This window comes from Schistosoma mansoni, assembly GCF_000237925.1.
Source record: "Schistosoma mansoni, WGS project CABG00000000 data, supercontig 0167, strain Puerto Rico, whole genome shotgun sequence".
In the NCBI taxonomy this organism is placed as follows: Eukaryota; Metazoa; Platyhelminthes; class Trematoda; order Strigeidida; family Schistosomatidae; genus Schistosoma; species Schistosoma mansoni.
The window spans coordinates 236,193-256,943 of NW_017386055.1; the positions used below are offsets into that span (position 1 = coordinate 236,193).

At 37.6% G+C, this 20,751-nt stretch overlaps 1 protein-coding gene across 1 annotated transcript; it reads right to left on the reverse strand.

The window, feature by feature from the left end:
- Positions 1–11,530: 11,530 nt before the first annotated feature.
- Positions 11,531–14,560, reverse strand: Smp_067940 (hypothetical protein; the record flags this gene model as incomplete). The annotated part of the gene is made up of 4 exons (XM_018797165.1): positions 14,437–14,560; positions 13,667–13,868; positions 13,267–13,628; positions 11,531–11,599 (listed from the first exon to the last, which is right to left on the reverse strand). Exons 3-4 carry the CDS (start codon positions 13,585–13,587, stop codon positions 11,531–11,533), a joined length of 390 nt encoding a protein of 129 aa, XP_018646806.1. The 5' UTR covers positions 13,588–13,628; positions 13,667–13,868; positions 14,437–14,560.
- Positions 14,561–20,751: the final 6,191 nt, after the last annotated feature.

Below are 20,751 nucleotides of genomic sequence, written 5' to 3' on the forward strand. Positions count from 1 at the left end.
GACCAGTCAGTCAGATACAACGTAGGACCAGGCACACATATGCATCGGTCCAAGTTGCCATACCTCATTAGCACAGCAAGATGAATAACGAATTCATAGTAGTTAATTTAGTGGTGGTAGTATATAAGGATATAGTATAGGAAGGAAGGTTTAAGGGAAGATAAAGAGTGCATACACTTGCGCCATTGTGATCGATTCTGAGCCATGTCACCTAGAGTCTCCAACCATTCGTTACGATGATCACACGGACCCCAACCGAATTCATAGTACTTAATTTAGTGTTGGTAGTATATAAAAGATAGGTTGTACATAAGGATATAGTATAGGGAGGAAAAACGTTATGAAGCAGTTTTAATTACATCGTTTAAGGGAAGAATAAAGTGTATACATCTACGCCATTGTGATCGATTCTGAGTCATTTCACATAGAGTCTCTAACCATTGGTTACGATAGTCACGCGGACCCCAACCAGGTAGTATGCATCTGCCAACATGGCTCAGACTAGAAGTTAGGGACTTCAAGCACTGATGCCACGTTTTGGTTTGGCCGCCCCTAACTCTTTTTCAACCATCCCCAACACTAGTCAGCATTGCGCGTCGTGATAATCGGTGTTCAGGCATACGTAACACGTGGCCCAACTATCTAAGTTGATGAAGATTCACAAACTCATCAACTGATTTACCATCATTCCCTAATACCCTGCATCTAACCTCATTATTACTTACCCGGTGATCCTAGCAGATGCGAGCAATATTTCTGGGACAAATACTAGTAACTTACGAGTATCTTCTCTTAATGGCCATGTTTCACAGACGTAAAGTAGAACAGAGTGAACTGCTGTGCAGTATACTCGTCCTTTAATTGATAGACGGATATCTCGTCTTCGCCATAGGTGACGTAAGTTGGCAAGAGCCAAACGAGCTTTTTGAATCCGTGCTGAGATTTCGTCAGACACCAACCCATAAGGGCTGATCAGACTTCCAAGATAAGTGGAGTTGTCTACACGTTCGACTACTTCACTCCCTATCCTTAGTTCAGGTGTTGACCCAGTCAGTCCTGGAGTAACAATTTACATTTAGATGGGGAGAAAAAGACCAGAAACGTTTAAATGAAGAATGGATCTGTTCATGGAACTATTTTCGTCTGTTGTGTTGGGCGGTTGAAAGATCCTAACGAGAATGCATGGGATAAAAAAGATCTATGATTTAGGTCTTCCGGTAGTGAGAGAATGAACTATTTCGCTAGGCAGAAAGTGTACTATCTCTAGAACTGACTTTTATCTCTTTCTGTCGCTGTCTATCTTCCTATTATAAATGGTAGGATACTTGTTATAACGCTAGAGTTTCTTATAACAATCCTTTCATTTTTTACATGTATGTGGGACGTTAATTTACCTTAGACGAATATCTACATTAGATTCTCACCCAGTGTCTATTCTACAGGACTTCCACACAACTTAGATCAAGAACACGAGAGTACCCTGACTAGAACGTCAATATATTTCCACACCAAAATTGGACAACGAGAAACAATCAATCAATAACAGTCAGGATAGGGGAATATATAACACCTGTCACACTATCTACATGTTTGACTCAGCTAAACAACTAATCACTATCATTCTCTTCCTAATAACACATTCTAGCGATGCAAATCTTTGGTCTCAAACTCTAACAGCTTTTTCTTTTAGTTTTACCATCCCCCAACTGACCTACTTGATATCGTAAAAATTCATTAATTAAGCGTCCCATCTAGACTAGATCATCGTATTACAGTGAAATCTGACCATCGCATTCATTAACAGGTGTTGTCAAGTCAGTTAATTTTAGTCATAGTTATGAATAAACTTGTTATAAGGATGACATTCCCTGGTTTTTCTTTGAATTAAATAAAGTTTGAGTTCTTCACGTGTAAATGTTAAGTCAATTAGAAATTGAGTTATTTGCCTTCTGTATCAGTGCTGACATTTTGTCACTCACCAGACCACAAGGGCTGATGAGACTCCCAAGATAAGTGAAGCGGTCAACACGCTCAACTACTTCACTCCCTATCATTAGTTCAGGTGCCGATGCAACCCAATCATGAAGTAAGATTTTGCACTTCGAGAGAGAGAATCGCATCCCGAACGTGCCTGCATTGTTGCTAATAGTGATCAGAAGACTCTGGATTTTGTCAGCGTCTTCACCAAATAAAACTACGTCATCAGCGTTTTCTTAGTCAACAAGTGAGTCTCCCGGCAAAAGTTCAACTCCTGAAGATTTAGATGATGAAAGTGTTATCTCCAAAAGCATGTCGATGGAAAATTTAAACAAGAATGGCGAAAGTGGACAGCCCTGGAGTTATTTGCATGGTTAACGAATTTAACCAGCAAGCCGAATTATAACAAACAATAATTTCTTTAAGACTTACAGGATACCCTTAAATGACGTATGCGATTGTAGGGTGTTGACTGTTTCTTACTGAAATAAACCCTTAGTAACTTATTTGAAGAACGTATATTCGTCTGTATTTATAGTACATTACAATCTTGTATTTAATGTGTATAATCACATGAATTGTAAGTTTGAAGAATACAGAATACTATGTGAGTTGCTTGTCCGATCTTCCTGATAGTTTGAGGATTAAATTGGAATATTGCGTGGACTATCCAACCGCTTCAGTACATACATTAACGACGTTATCCGACTCAGTGAGCTAAGATATAGTATAGAAAAACTTCACAAAACACAAACCCTACTGCACATACTACCAAGTTAAGATAGTTTCGTTGATATTAGTGTGTTATAAATCTGGTTCCAGTTAACATTGCTTGATTTTTTTTAGCTTTGTAGGACCGTATTCAATACATTTGGAGCAAAACAAAGTATGCTGAGAAACCCTTACTACTGACCACAGCAGCAAGAGATTGGCTGATGAATATGTTAATATTTTCATGTTTTCTTCTTTAATCAGATAATTTGAAACCTGGAGAAAGTCCCATCACAATAAAATCCCATAGAATACACTGCTCTAGTTCAAAGTGGGTAAATCTTGCTATATGTCTATGTGGTTTTGGCAGAAGAAAACCCAATTGGATAAATAAAACGCCTTGTAGTGTTGGTTAGTATGTTAAGCCCATATACCTTATTCTAGCTTTGGGACAAGCTAATTTACCCATCCATCATGAGTCACATCTTGATCTTGTTAATTATTCACTTATCAACCTGGACTTTTTATGTGAGCGTATGCGTGTACATATAGGGTCCATAGATCTAATTCCCATTGAGATCGTATGAATGATTGCTATCAAAATATACATCCTGTCTATCTTCGTATGTGATAAAATGACTTAATCCGCGTTGATGGATATCGGAGTTCAATAAGTCAAATACGAGAATGGACTTAGAATATATATATTTTGAACAATCATTGATCTGGACAGGAAATCAGAGTGATGAAGCGAATACAAGAGAGAGAAGCAGAAATGACACGCATTGAAGATGGCGGGTAAGCCAACTCAATAGAACGAAGCGAAAATGATGCACATTGGAGATGGCGGATAAGCCAACTCGCTTTAATCGAGCGTCAATCAATATTTATAGTCAGTTTAAAATAAATTACAGATATGTGATGAATAGGAAAAGAAGTGTACACACATATACGCTCATATAAAAACAGTCAGGGTTGATAAGTGAATAATTAACAGAGTCGCAACGTGACTCATGATGGATAGGTAAATTAGCTTGTCCAGAAGCTAGAATAAGGGTATACGGGCTTGACATATCAACCGACACTGTCATACACCTTTTTATCCTATTCATCACATCTGTAACCTATTTTTATCCGGCTACAAACATTGATTCAATGAAGTTGGCTAACATACCTTCTTCTCTGTGTGTCATTTTCACTTCGCTCTCTTGTCGTTGTTTCTTCGTCTACCTAATTGCCTGTTCAAATCATTGAGTACATGAAATATACATATTCAAAATCCATTGTCAGTCAGTCACAACGTAGAACTTCATACGTACGTACATCAGTTCGAGTTGCCATACCGCATTAACACAGAGATGCAGTTATCGATTCAAATCCCATAGTGATAGAAGTAGTAAAAATCCATTGTCGTATTCGGGTTATTTAATTCCGTTATATTCACTAACGCAGATTAATTCGATAATAATATACGAGAATAGTTAGAATGTATATTTCGATAGCAATCATTCATACGATCTACTTGGAGTCAGATCCCGAGCCACTAAAGCATAAAAAATAAAGGAAGTATATGTAGTTGATGATCAACGTTAAAAACTCTGTTATCTAGAAAGTACAAATGTGAACTAATGAATGACTAATAGTCAAATCCAAAAGATGAGTATTATTTTGTGAAAACTCATTGGCTAAATTTTCTTGTACCCATGTATTGATGATCACCCTCAAATGCCCTGGTACGGCCGAGAGTGGGGAGCGTCCGCTCTCCCTCTCCAAATGCTCTCACATGGCAACGCATATATAGCGTCTATCAGGGAAGTCCTACTCACTGCCTTCTAGTGGCATTACTGTTGTTTACAAAATTGAGAAGAAGAAAAGCGAATGTCCGGCGCTTTAGTGGACACGGAAAGTCTACCTAGGGGAGTTGGAATACCCTGATTTCAAACCAATGGTGCACATGGGTTCCAGTATCCTAAGGGAACAAATGGCGTATGAATCAATCGATGGTCACCGGCTAACATGGGACTGCATGGGACTGCACTGCCTTGTGGATCAGACCTTAAGGTCAAAGGCTCCGGGTGTGGCCCTCTAAGCAAACTACTTGATTTAGTTTGGGCACCTGGGCAGTATCACAGCCTTCACACAAATCAAATGAGATTTGTGTGGCGCATATGTATCTGGTGCTTCCTTGTACCAATATTTATGTGTTTAAATAAATAAATAAATAATTATTGATGATCATGTTGGAACTTTAAAATCAGTAATATTTACCAGTCAGTCAGTCGGTCACAACGTAGAACTTCGTACGTACGTACATCAGTTCGAGTTGCCATACCAACCATATTAGCACAGAGATGCAGTTATTTACCAGTTAAAACGTCGTACAACATTAATCATCCATCATAATTCTAATTCATGAAAATCAAATCACCAAATACCAACAATGTAGAAATACAGATCGTTACAATAAAAAGACGGAATTCATCTTGTGAACTGTACAACATTTTATTGATTACCGAAGTTAGTCATTTGGCGTAGAGATTCATGATCACGTCTTATTATTTGTCAGTGTAATAAGATCGAAACGCTTTTTTACTGCTTCGTGGAACAGAAAGACTGGAGATACGCAAACGACAGAACGATGAACTACAAAAAAAAACGACAGAGAAAGCTTATAAATAATATTCTTTTCAGTAAATAATGAAGATATTGATATAGCGGAAATCAAAATGCGCCGTATTTATTTATTTGAACACATAAATATTGGTATAAGGGGGCACCAGATATATATGCGCCGCACAAAAATTGTCATTTCATTTAACTGTGTAAGGGCTATGGTGCTGCCCGGGTGCCCAAACCGAAGCAGATGGTTTTCTTAGGAGGCCACACCCCGAGCCTTTGACCTAAAGGTCTGATTCACAAGACAGTGGAGCATCGTAAGGAGATGCCGTTCCATGGTAGCCGGTGACCGACAATAATGTCTACCACAGCGTCATTCATACATTCAATATGAAATTCACTAAACATTTCTAAGGCATTTTTTTGAAAACCCCTCTAAATAGATTCTCCCCTATCTGTTTAAATATGAGATAACATGACTGGACTAATATGAATGACAATTTTTTATCAAATTCGAGCAATCACAGTACCTTTTGAGAGTAGATTCTTTATTGAACGTCTAGGAAACTACGTTTTTGATTGGTCATATAGAGCGAAGGGACAGAGGATAAATTGAGGATATTTCAAACCAGTAAAAATGTTATTCCCCCTTTCAATGCTTATCTTTATCAACATGTTTCTTTTTGATCGTTGCCCTTATTAATGTGTGCCTTCTTTCGTTCGACCATTTGAATGGATACCATTCAGAGGTAATTTCGCAATTATTATCCTACTACTAAGTCCAAATTTCACCAAGAATTGACAGGTTTCTTTGAAGCAGTAATTGCATCCACAAGGACCACCTTTGGTGAATAAAACTTGTTAGTTTGTAAAGCACTAAGTATTGAAGACAAATTGGAAGAAAGTTGATGCAAAAACTTCATCAGCTAAGAGAAGTGGTTGGAACCCCTCCCAATCATCTCTTCTTAACCGGGCAACCCATTTTTCAAGTATAGATGGTCCATACATTTGGTCTTGAATAATACTTTAGGTGTGAGAACTAAACTGACAATTTCCGTTTGCGCAAACTAAAGTACCAAACAGAGATCGAACCGGTGAACTAGTGGAAAGAAGTTGAAAAGTTTTACCACCAAGGTATCACGCTCCACTTAATCTGATGAGTAACAGTGATCAGCTTAGAAGTTAGATGGTAATCACACTACGGACAACCTAAGACATGGTACAAATGTAAATATAAACCAATGGATGCTGATTCAGTGATCTACGGGCGAAGCGTACGCAGCAAAACCTAGAGATCTTGAATTCAGATTTAGCCGTAGATATGGTTGCCGACTGCTGGAGTCCACTGCAATATAAACTCAAAATTCCTGAACAAAATGATCAGATTCGATATACTATACACAATGTACTAATAAGAAACAAACCACTTTCCGTCCTATTTGTGACTAGTCAGCTGGGCTTGCCTGCATCTCAAAGTTGATGTTCACTCTGGGACTCGAACCCATTACCGTTCGCTTCAAACGCAATCGCGTTATCCACTCGGCCACTGAGTCCTGATAGCCACTTGCTTGTGCAATCGGGTGAAGTTGAAATTTACTTAGTATTGTTTGTTTGGATTCTCCCTATTGATGTTTTAGGATTGCAACTGGTCAGTCTCTAACTGGCATATGTGCATACTGTGCGTATTGCCTCGATATAGCCTAAATTCACAAGCATGATAAGCAAAGATGGATAGTAGCTAGTAGTGGAATCCAGGACGCGCGTTTCGTCCTATTTGGGACTCGTCAGCTGACTTACCAGTTGTAGTCCTAAAAACATCAATGGGAAGATCCAAACAAACAATACTAAGTAAATTTCAAGCCAATTTTAATGTGAAATAGTAAAGGAATATTCATACTTATTACTATTTACCACACTTTGAGAACTTACCTTAATCTCATAAATATTACGGAATAATAAATCAATAAACCGGCTGTTAAGATGACTGCAGTGAGTACTTTTTCCAATACAGAAGTTTGAATCTTTATTATGGGAAAAAATGGGTACAGAACAAGTACGTTATTAAGTAATGAGCATAAAATCCCAATTTACTACGTTGTTTTAATGAATTGACGAAACAGTCATCCAGTACTTTCAGCATTTTAATGGTGGTCTAACAGTGATGGATTCATGGTCTCAATTAAAACTCAACAATCTTCACAACACTATACTGATAATTATCTTATGCTCATTAGTGACTAGCTTCCCAAATCAATTCTCACAATGCTGGCGAGAAGCCGCGAAAAGTGGAGTTCAACAGTGTTGGGTGTGGGGCAGTTAACCACAGAAGACAATGTAAAGTGGTCGGGCAATATCGTGGATGTGCATAGCTGAGTGCCTCCATATAAGGACGAAGCAACGGTCCAGTGCTTCGAGGTTTTTAATGATGGTCTATCATTGATCAGTTCATGATCTCAATCAAAACTTTCACATATCTGGGTAGCATATTCGATAAACAAGGAGGATCGGATGCAGATGTAAATTACTGAAATCCCCACAAAAAAACCCTCCTGGTAAATGCGAGGATTTGAAAAAAAGAAAACACTCCTACAACTGAAGAAAATATGGAACACAAAACAACTGGAAACCAATATCAAAAAGTCACAATATTCAATAGGAATATCAAGACAGTTCTATTGTACGGAGCAGAAACTTGGAGAACTACTACAATCATCATCGGAAACATACAAGTATTTATAAACAATTGTCCAGGGAAGACTTTTAACATTAAGTTAACCAGATATCACCAGCAAAAATCTACTGCGGGAGAGAACAACTTCAATGAACACTCAATGTCCGACCTCCATCCTGTGTAAGTTTATTGAAGGTTACTGGACTGTTGTTCGTGGGAATGTTCATCACAATCATGAGTTCAATTCCCTGAGGTATGATAAAAATTCTTGAATGCGCAGGTTAACGGACGCTGAATTGGAAACAGTGAGACCACTTCTGATTTCGGGGACAGCAGCATTCAATATTGTGCACTTCACTTACCAATCTTATGGAAAGCGCCTGAATGCTCAAGATGTTTTTAATATGCACCATAAAGTGTTCTCACAGGTTAATCTTCCTGGTATGTAATGTGCCTATTTATATTGTAAACGTTAGGTAATTACGCCAAATTGAAAGCCCACAACATGAGAAACGACAGTTTGTACTTTGTAAGTCCATAAGTTGAAGAAAAGGTGCTCTGTCAACAAGTACTTACATTTTATATCAATTTTAAGAAATAAATAATCAATAATAACGACTTTAAAGATAGTTGAAAGAGTGAGTCAATTGAAGCTAGACCACCAAGGAAAACCTGGAAGCACTGGACGGCAGTTTCGTCCTTTTGTGGGACTCCTCAGCAGTTCGCATCCACGACTTCGTCTCGCGAGACTCGAACCCAGGACCTACCAGTCTCGCGCCAGAGCACTTAACCGACAGCCATTTAATTGGACGGAACGGATTAAAAAAAAATTTAAAATGGCATAAAAAAGTACAAAAACCGTCGTGCGTTGAATGATATTCAGTTCATATAATAGACTCCCGTCTTTTTTATATACCTATATTATTATTTTGGCTTTCCAGGCCGGGAAACCATGTGCACAAACTAAGTTATCTGCTTTAAATTCTCGAATCTCCAGGTAATTCTTTTTCTCATTGTTTTTTAGTCCACTCATTCTGTCTTTCGGGTTCAAAACATCAAAAAATGTCCTAATTAGTCGGCCAAATATTACTTCGGTTGGTAATTTTCCGTCTTGACAGTTTGAACCAGGCGCAGTCTTCCAGTAGACATCAACCCTAGGATGCACGTACATTCAGCTAAAAACGATTCGCAAATAGTATGAAATGTGCATCTTGGATTTTAATGCTAGCCACACTTCATCTATCCTTTATCAAATTATGTTATAATGGTTGTATCGAGGTAATCCGCACAGGATGCTCATATCGCAACTAAGAATAACGAAATATCAACAATGTGATAATCTAAACTATTTCAAACTGATTCACTTAGTATTGTTTGGTTGAATCTTCCCACTGATGTTTTTAGGACTGCAACTGGTCAGTCTCCAATTGGCATATATGCATACTGTGCGTCTCGATATAGCTTAAATTTACAAGCATGGTAAGCAAAGATGGATAGTGGCTAGCAGTGGAATCCAGTTTGACGCGCGTTTCGTCCTAACTGGGACTCGACAGTTGGATGTGGCTATCAGGACTCAGTGGTCGAGTGGATAACACGATAGCGTTTGAAGTCAAAGTACTGGGTTCGAGTCCCAAAGTGAACATCAACTCTAAGATGCAGGCACATCCAGCTGACGAGTCCCAAATAGGACGAAACGCGCGCCAAACTGGATTCCACTGCTAGCCACTATCCATCTTTGCTTATTTCAAACTAAATTAACAACTAATTAACATCTACCACAATTAAAACTTACATGCGAATCTGGTAAAATCCAATACCGATCGCAAGATAACTGATCACATAGTGTAGTTTGAAGTAGTTCTATAATCGATCGTCATTATTATTGGGATTAGAAAACCATACAATGATAATCATTTTCCATGATACGGAGTATTAGAAGCATGATGATAAAATAATGAGAAAAGTATTCATTAAATTAAAATAACACAATATGGATTGGTCTAAGTTTTCATAATATATCATAACAGTAAGTTCTATTAAATGTCAGTGGTAGTAAAAGTTACTGAAAGAAATCTTCTCGTTGAACGCTTGAATCGACTCGCTAAGCTCTTCTAATAACCTCCGGGCAACTTGGGCACGAGAGAAAAGGCGGGAAATATGGAAAGAGTGCTTTACTCCAAAGTTATTTTGTGTACACAAAATCCAGGGTATTTATAGCATTTCAGATGGCCTTGGGCTACTGGGAAGTTCTGGAGCTCCTCTAAACATAGTAGCAGGATAAATAATCATCCTATCAGAAATGTGACACGTGACCTTTTACTTTCTAGATGTTTCTGAGAAACGTCTATTGAATGCTGATTGGATAGGGTGTTCCCCAGAGTATTTAAAGTCGCTTTGGGCTTTTTTCAAGGAATTTTCTGGGTCTCCCCAACATTTTCATGAATAGTCTTCTCACTCAGTATCTGGTTAGCAGCTTGCATATACGAAGTTTACGTACCAATATCACTATCGAACACCTCACATCATAATAATGATGATTTGGGGAAATGAACTCATACAACAAAACGTATAAATTAGTCTTAAAACTGGAGACCTAGAACTAGACAAAAAATTAAACGTATTTGTGACATTGTGACCGATTCTGGGCTATGTTACACAAAGTCTCCAATTATTGATCACACAAACACGCAGATCCTCAACTAGATCAGTCTTCACCCACTGTAGTGTTGGTTGGTATGTTAAGCCCACATACCTTATTCTGGCTTCTGGACAAGCTAATTTACCTATCCATCTTGAGTCACGTTGTGACCCTGTTAATTATTCACCCATCAACCCTGACTATTTTTTATATGAGCGTATGTGTGTATACACTTCTTATCCTATTCATCACATATTTGTAACCTATTATTATCTGGCTGGTTCTCAATCCATACCTAACACGATGTCGATAGCATTATGAGATTTATTTTTAGTACCATTTATTTATTTATTTAAACGCATAAATATTGGTACAAGGAAGCACCAGATACATATGCGCCACACAAATCTCATTCGATTTGTGTGAGGGCTGTGATACTACCCGAGTGCCCAAACCGAACCAGGTGGTTTTCTTAGGGGGCCACAACCGGAGCCTTTGACGTAAAGGTCTAACCCACAGGACGATGGAGCATCGTGAAGAGATGCAGTCCCATGGTAGCCGGTGACCGACGATTGATTCATACGCCATTTGTTCCCTCAGGATACTGGAGCCCATGTTCACCATTTGTTTGGAATCAGGGTTTTTCAACTCTCCTAGGTGGACCCTCCGTGTTCACCACCAACCCGGTTAAAGCACCGGACATTCGCTTTTCGTCCTTTTAATTTCCTACACAACAGTAATGCCACTAGAAGGCAGTGAGTAGGACTTCCTTGTCAGAGGCTATATACGCGTTTGGAGAGGGATAGCGGACTTTCCCTACTATCAGCCGTACCAGGGCATTTGGGGGCTTTTAGTACCAAGAAATTTACAGAACTAAATAAGCATAAATAATATCGTTTGTTTCAAGAAAATTGAATTTACAACTTACGACGTAGTTGTGTACTACTACTGTCATTTCCAGATGGTATACACTTATTCAAGATATCCTAGTATATACAAAAAGAGAATATGAATATAATAAAAAATAGGTAACAAGGCTAATTAGTGATTCTATCTGAAGAAAACTTGAATTTATCGACGATAAAAATTGAAAAATCCCATAAAAATTTGGATTACTAAGACAATTTCTGCTGAAATCCACCCAACGTTTCATGTCTTAATCTTAGTAATTACACTTTTTTAAAAGACACCTTAGATGAAGTTTAGAAGACAATACATTGGCCTTTACCCGTCATGACTTATATTTATCAGTTTACTTGCTCCTATGAAGAAGTGTGTATTAACCAAACAAGTTTTGTATTCTTTCACCTCAAAAATGATACATTTTTAACAGTTATAATGTAAACTATCACATCTACGTCACCTTAACACGGCTGTAACACTGACTATTCATATATTTAGGCCCAATGCTTCCCGCGAATGTAACGTATCTGCAACTTGATGTACGTGTACAATAAAAAGCTACTGTCAGTTATTCTTTGCTTTAGTAACATAACCCTTACCTGATCAAATAACTTTATGAAGCTCTCTTACTCCGAATCTTGTCAGTTACTTACTTACGCCTGTTATTCCTCATGGAGGAGCATAGGCTGCTCACCAGCACTCTTCATCAATTCTGTCCTGGGCAATCCTTTCCAGTCACTATTCATCCTTTCCATGTTTGCTTCCAATTCCCGACGTAGTGTGTTCTTTATCCTTACTCTTTTCCGCTTTCTTTCAGGATTTCAAGTTAGTGCTTACATCGTGATACATTTTGGTGACTTCCATAATGTATGTCCTATCCACTTCCAACGTTTCCTTATAATTTCCTCTTCAGCTGCAAGCTGGTTTTTCCTCTCCCACAGAAGGCCGTTGATAATGGTATCCTGCCAACGGATATTGAGTATCTTATGCAGACAACTGTTTATAAATACTCATACTCTTTTGATGATGATTGTGGTAGTTCTCCAAGTTTCAGCTCCGTACAGTAGGATTAACTTGACGTTCGTATTGAGTATTATGACTTTGATATTGGTTTCCAGTTGCTGTGAGTTCCATATGTCCTTCAATTGTAGAAATGCTAGTCACGCATGCCAATTCTCGCCTTTTACGTCCGCATCCGACCCTCCTTGTCCATCGATGATGTTTTCCAGGTACGCGAATGTTTCCAGCTCTTCTAAAGCTTCTCCATCAAGTGTGATTGGGTTGGTGTTCTCTGTGTTGTATTTGAGAATCTTACTTTTTTCCCTTGTATATGTTGAGGCCTACTGCTGCAGTGGCTGCTGATACATTGTTTTCTTGACCTGTATTTGTTCGTATTTATGGGCAATTTCTTGAGTTAAACCAAAAGAATATTTTACTTTTAAATATCAATAACTTCGACTGACTCACTTAATCACATAACAACCCAATAATTCGAGATCCCCATGCTCCCATACTATTATTCTAACCAATTCTTCTAGGTTAACATGTTTAAATGTAATAGTGAGTTGTCAAAAAAGGTAAAACCTACCAAATATGTGTATTGACTCGATTCGTCACATTGTATCAGCAAGGCGAGATATATATTAGAATGATAGAAACAATAATATTATCAGAGATAGCAAAGAAATTTTAGGTATAGAAAATATAATTCGAGAAGAACGAATTTGCGGAATAAAAAAAGAATACCTACCTCACATTGCTTTGAGATAGCTTCAAATGACTTTGGATCACATAATGCTTCATCCCAAAACACTTGATAACCATAATCAACATCTGGTTTTAGTACAGAACAACGAAGTAACGGACAATAGGACGATAAACAAATTGTACGACTGGTACTATAAGCATTTGTTTCGTGTCTATTGCCAATATGTAAATCAAATGTATTTTCTGTGTAGAATCGTTTACCACACATTTGACATTCCCAATCATAATCAGAAATTTTATTTTTCATTTGTTCATGAATAGCATAAATATCATGTTTAGGATGAAAAGGGCATAGTTCATTCATAGCAACACCTGTATATTTAAATAATGGGAAGACAATCTTCTCTGCAATTAAATGAATATTTCGAAACTCAATAACTTACCTCATTTAGGATGGAACGTGCTAAACGACTTTGAGAAATGCTGCATTTGTCTAATATATTAGTGTATATTGTCGAAATTGAAATAAGGATCAAACAACACGCATATAATATCCTTGTTTTAGATAATGAATGGCCAATAAAAAAGTCCATTGTAACGAAATTTAGTAATATCAGTTCTCAAATATAATACTAATAGTTTTAGCTAGAGGAAATAAATTGAATAAGTAAAACAAAAATTAGTTGTTTATATAATTAAATGATTAACCTCAAAACCCTTAAAGAATCAAATATTGAACAACTAGAAGTCACAGTCATTGTAGACAACACAGTAAACTTTAAAGCTTGATCATGCCCCCAGACTGCTTCTGTAAACTGAAGTCACTGATGTTGCTAAGTAGTTGTAATCTTGACAAAAACGGTAAACGGTCATCTTTAACGATGGTTTAAAACCAGTTTTTGTTGAAAACAAGGACGGTGAACACTTGATGGCAGACAGCAGGGCTTCAACCTGTCGAAACTTACTACTATCCAAATCCGTTAACTTTACCCCTATTCTCATCAACTGTACAATTCAGTGTGGTGGATCTATTAATAGACCTGAATTTTTCGTACGTTTAAGCGACTAAAGTACTTAAATCTTCGTACTATTTCCTTACGCTCCTATACTAAGTAGTAAAATTTTGGTCAGAATACGCTAGGACATAATGTTCTTTCGAACCAATTCCTTAAATCCATAAACTCTAGTCAGCTTGACTGACTTTAATACTCACCTGGTAAGAAAATTAAAGAAGTTAATGTGTCGCAGCGAAGTATAAGTTCCAACCGATGTTCATGTATACGGGAAATAACTCTGGGAAACAGCTACTTGAGGACTAACATCGACAAGATGAACTCTAGAATAATTTGTACATAACTCAAACACTCGTGTATACTTTGGGTGAAATTGTAATTTTCAATGTCTTAATATTTGTCTATAATCTATTTCTTGCTTAATCTTTTTTGTATCTAGAGAAAATCCCAAGGATTACGTGAGGTTTCCCTCCGCAGACTAAAACTAGGTCATATCTATTGAGCTTAGCTATGTGATCCATGTCTACACCCCTTTATTTAAATTACTTCCCGATTAATGAACCGTGGTGGCTTGAGCAGTTTTATTGAAGAACTATAATTGTTGCAGTGATTTGAAACTTAACTGTTGAGAATCTGGAGAACGTCCGGACAAAGCTATTAACAACAACTATTTGTGGTCATTTAAGATGATCGCATCTCCTTGTAAGAAATGAAAGGTAATATTTGACTAGCAAGTGATAATTAATTCCCATCTGAGACTACTGAGAGGTACTTGCATGTAATCAAAACATTTAGAATAACCTAAAAGCATAAGGTCGTGGTTTGCCTTTGCTCTCAAAACCACCAAACAGCTGTTCACAATATACACGTTTACAAAACAACATGACCTGCTGGGTAATGGTTAAAGCGTTTGCATCTCTATTTTTCTCATATTTACGATCCCCAATACACGGGAAAATTCATCATCAGTTGCTCAATCAAGCAATGCATCTTAAAGATTCAAAGCTATATGGCTACGAGTTCACTGTGTTATATAGCACAGAGAGTGAAATCGTGGCACAATCAGAAAGCGTACGCTACCACAAAACATATTTTCAGAACAACAAGGGATAACATTCGTCCGTAATCACAAACTAGATCAGTTATCTGGAATTGCTGTTGGACTAAATACCTCGACGAGATGCATATACATTCCCAGATCAATAAGCTTTCAACTACTTGCGACTGTCTAATTAAATTTACTGATCCAACCAATCAATCAGTCAATAATTACAAGTAAATTGTTTCGTTCATATCGTCTTATGTTCATATATACCGCCGAATTAACAAATACAAACTTCCCGCTCCCTGAACTCAAGGTCGATTAGCGATGACCTTTGGACCTTCAAATGGTTCAAATGTTTGTGCACGGAATAGAAGAAGCTTTCCCTTAACGGGCTTCCGTGTCTAGTAGCAGTGGCTCGCCAATACTTTCAGGTGGTACCTAGGGATATTATCGACAATAGAGGAGAAGGAAATCGGTAAATCATAATAGGGTATTATCCTTAGACTTTCAGAATAGGTCAAGTTGCTTCTTAAAGGACTTCCGTGATATCGCTTGGACTAGCTCATCTGGCATCAAATTCTAGCATTTGACTACTCTTAAGTAGTAGAATTTGTGTCTACAGTTCGCTCTGCTGTGTAAAATGATATCTCCCCTCATTTTGCTTTCATACTCAGATTTTCACTTGTCTCTTTGGTTAATGATAGCAATTGTTTACTTAATACAGTAGTGTGAGTAAAAAGATCCTCATGTTGCCTACAAAATCCTCAAGAGGGAAAGTGGACAAAATAAATTGCTCAACTGGGAAAAATAGCCATATTTTAGAGATATTTCTATATTAGGTAGTCGTGCAAACTCAATAGAAATTAACACACAGAAAAATACAGTGTGCCCAAGCGTAACATGAAGGTTAACATCAATGTAAAAAATCGTTCTTGTTCTACATAAGTGGTTCCGTAAGTCCCTAACATTATGTTGACGCAGTCTCATTAAAGAACAGAGGAATTTAAAACCTTTTCTAGATCGCAGTCCATTCATTCTACAATCACTGGTTGAGTCAAATATGGTCTCACATGCCTCACCATAAGGGTTGAGAATCCTTTTCCTTAACCTCACGCTTGGCTAAAACCTGAAACCTAAACTTATGAAGGCGTGTAGGGATAACGCACGCGACGTAGAAAAAATGACTCACATATCAAACGAGAACATCTTCTTATGCAATAGGGGTCATACTCTAATACAGACCTTCATCTCTAGCAACACTGGAGAGATTAATAAGCAAGGACCTCAGTAAACCAGAGACTTGAAATTGCCGTTTGCTTAGCGGAGTGGACTTAATAGTGATTCCTACATCGCTCGCTCATCAATAGCCAGGGTCAGTTAACCATCACTCTCTTGGTATGACACAACAGCGCCCAAGCAAAATGCTGATTCATGTTAAATCATTCATGCTTCTAGTTTCTGTACGTTTGCCCAGACCTTAGGGGAAATTCACCAACTAGGTCAACGAAACCGAAATCCGAGGCTCTATGTACACCAAAGACACTCATGTTCATCCCCAGATAAAGCTACACTGGAACTGACATAAATGCGACCAAGTAATTTGTTTAGTTTGGTAACCATAGGGGTATATTGGAGAATTCACTTGGAAATCAATGACCACTGTGTACAAATCTATCTCAAACAGTGAGGTGCCAAATAGCACCAAATGTGTGAGAGTTAGATTAGATTATTGAGTATGAACCCTAATTCAGAAAATATTGCTTAGGAAACTCTGTTTATGCTTCAGAGGCCAGAGACCCAACAACCACTGTAGATCACACTACAAACCATGCATTGAGTAACCATTCATCACAGTGTATCGTTTGGTACCTGAGGCAACCTTTGGCTCTTCGAGCGAGGTTGATAAGAAATACATATAGCAGTGGCGATGGTTACCATGCTATCAGGGCTCACGCATAAGCTCTCGATTTTCCCGTCTGTCTTAAAGCACAACTATCAGGTACCATTTCAAAAGCCTGTGGTGACCTACTTTTCACGACGAGAACGCGATTGATATAATGGAAACAATTATTATTATAGCTAATTTTACCAGTGATTGTTTTACATTACTCGTTTTGTTTAACTGTATCAATATCACTTTTTCGTCCGTTGTCCATCTTGTTCCTTCGGACCATCTTACTCTCTGCCATTTTGCCTGTACTCTTTGGCACGTCTCGGTATTCTTTCGATACCACGAGATCGCCAATAAATATATCTTATCTGGACCAATAACAGCCTCCTGGTTTTCGGCCTATCGAGGGATTCAAGTCGTTATGTGGCGCACAATTTTATTGTAGTGGTGATCATAGTCAATCTCGCCAAGAAGCCAACTCCAAGTCACAGACCTCAATAACTAGGGCGAACCAACTGAAGTTCAGGCAGGTTCGGAGAAATGTCACGAATGAACTACGCTTTTGCTATGAAAGTTCATCTAGATCTTCACGATAAAGACTAGAAAACCGAAGTAAAAACATCTTGGCATCGACAACCCATAACTCATGGCATCAGGATTTCAGTCACACTAATCAAACCCACTACATGGGGGAAAAATCTTCAGAACAAGATCTGTTTACAATATTCTGTCGGTTACACTTCAGGATGCGACAGACAGTTGTTTGCCAGCACTTTAACATAAGAGTCCTTACAGTTAAATATAGGAGGGGTGAGGAAAATGTTTTATCAGTTTGGAATGACTAACAAAGTTCTTTCTGTGACTTGACTCTCTTCTGAAATCACAGACGTTGTACTGAGCATGTAACGTATGATAATCTTCAAACATGACAGAGAATAAAACACTGAAGGCACAGTGGCGATACAACTCACTCGTTACCTCAGGCCCATTACACCGAAAAATACTAGGGAGACTGAACTGCGAAAGTGCAGTTGGTGCTACATTAGCAGAAACAGCACAAATATTTGGTCAATGGAATATATCGCCTTTTCACAAATAATGACAGCACAAAGACCAGATAACTCGGGCCTCATCAAAATTAGGACATTTGGTATTCAATTAGAAACTCATATCAAGGAGGCTTAGCATTTTCACACTGGGCTGTGTTGCGCCTACATTTTGACTGAGAAAACATTGAATAACCACCACTAAAAGCGACATACTATTCGAGCATACAAGGGATATAACAAGAAGATGAATAAATGGGCAGCAATCTAGACTAGGTTATTACAGTCAAATGACCGGTTTAGCATAACGTTCACCATATTTGAATAAAAAGAAAGGAAAAAGAAAAAACTATGATAAGGACAACGGAAAAATAATTGATCAAGTTCTGTGTAATGCAGTGGAATATCGAGTTGATTTTGAAGAAAAGGGAAAAAATAAGGGAATAGAATTGAAGGAAACGCAAAATACATATATGGTTTAATAAGTATGCTTGTGAACACAGAACATGAATAAACGACTATATATGTATCGCCAACTGAATAATAATAAAGAAACGACAAGAGTGATTATAAATAAATCACGTTTGTCAAATAAACAAATAACGATACAACTTGTCACTGCAGTAGGATATGATGGTAGAATAAATGTTTATGCAGTAATGGATTAGAGCGATGTTATGAAAGTCTCGATAAGGTGCAAAGGATAATCATATATCAAAATGTATGAGTTATATACACACAATTACAATAGAATGAGTTTGAGGAGTTAACTTGAATATGACATAGGATATTGTTTTAATTCTATATAGCTCTCAGAGGAACCATACCTAAATTTGACGGTACCAAAGGTATCGAACAGTAAAGTAACAAGAAGATCCTGACATAGAAATCTAATCAGTTTACAATGGCTAGTTAGTGATATATTGAGTCTGTACTCTTTATAATCGCTATAAGAAATTCTGTTTTTGATTCTTTTCAATCACCATTTTTCACTTCTTGTAGTTGTGCCGTATGCGCTTCGTAACTTAATCATAATTATCAAATATTACTTGCCGACTGCTATCCCGTTTATTATTATCTCTGTTTTTGCAATTCAGTCTCCTCACATTATCTGCATCACTAATCAATAAACCTATTTATTTACCTGGCTTTTCAAAAAAATCACCGTCTTCTTATCCTTTTATTACCATTACTATTTTTCACATTTCAAACACCCCCCTGCCTGGCAGTGATGGCTGCTGTTATCCAGATAACCTACTGCTCTAAAGCAAAAGCAATCACTAATATTAAAAGAAAAATTAACTCACAATAACCACCAAACTGACTAGAATGAATGCAGTTAAGTAGTTAGATGCTCACCCATTGGATACCACCTGAGACATGGAACTATGGGGAGTAGTGTAACGTCGTGTACTATATTACACCTACATAGCTTATTCTAGTTTCTGGACAAGTTAATTCACCTATAACATTATGAGTCATATTTTGATCTTGTTAATTATTCGCTTATTGACCTTGACTATATTTTTATATGAGCGTATATGTGTGCACACTTCGTATCTTATTCATTATATGTCTGTCATTCATTTCTGTCTGAAGATAAATATTGAGTAATGCTTGCTTATAACGAGTTGGCTTACCAGCCATCTCCCATGCATGTCATTTTTACTTCGCTCGCTAACATTTGCTCATGTGCTCACTGCCTTCTAGCCTATGTTTTTTGTCAATAAAAATGTAGTTGCCGCTTCCTTTTGTCTTCTGATATTATACACCGTTCAGATTGATATAATAACGGTTATCGAGACGATCGATTAACGAAGCACGCCACAACAGAACCGTACTAAAACAATAAAAACTGAGTCCAAAGAAATCGAATAGGTATATTTTAAAAGGTTAGGCTGCCTGCTTCTAGTTTCGATTCCAAAATCTTTTTGATTCACAGCCAGTGCTATGGCTAATTTTTATCTATTTCTCTCCATAGTATATATGAGTGAATTGTATGCACTTGCTGAGTCGTCAACTCACCTTCTCTTTCGTTCTTCTCTATTTCACCCTTCATTACTCACGCTATTCTCCATTCATCCCAAGAACGAAAATTACTTTCTGGCCAAATACAAATGTATACAGGTTTGTTGAAAGGATATTAGTTATTGGAAGCTTTAGGATTGCACATTGCAAAAGGCGCGGTTTGTGTAGTGTGTGCTACACCACATGTCCTCTGCTTGTTATTTGTGGCTAATTCAAGGTAAAACAGACAAATATTGTTTATCCCTTCATGCTTTTTATGTTCAGGACTTCATTTGCGACTGATTTTTTTACTTTCAGAGTTATTTTGAAACATAGTGTCGAAAAACCACAATTTTCAATCTGCTATTTGGGTGTTCTTCAGGAGTATTGAAGCTGTAAGAAAGATAAAGATCCCAATAGTCTGGATTTTTTTATGCATAGGGCTATCTAAGCTTCGTGATTTGGTCGAAACAACAGTGTTTATGTTCATTGTAATCAAGGCTCTGAACTTTCGTATAACATTATT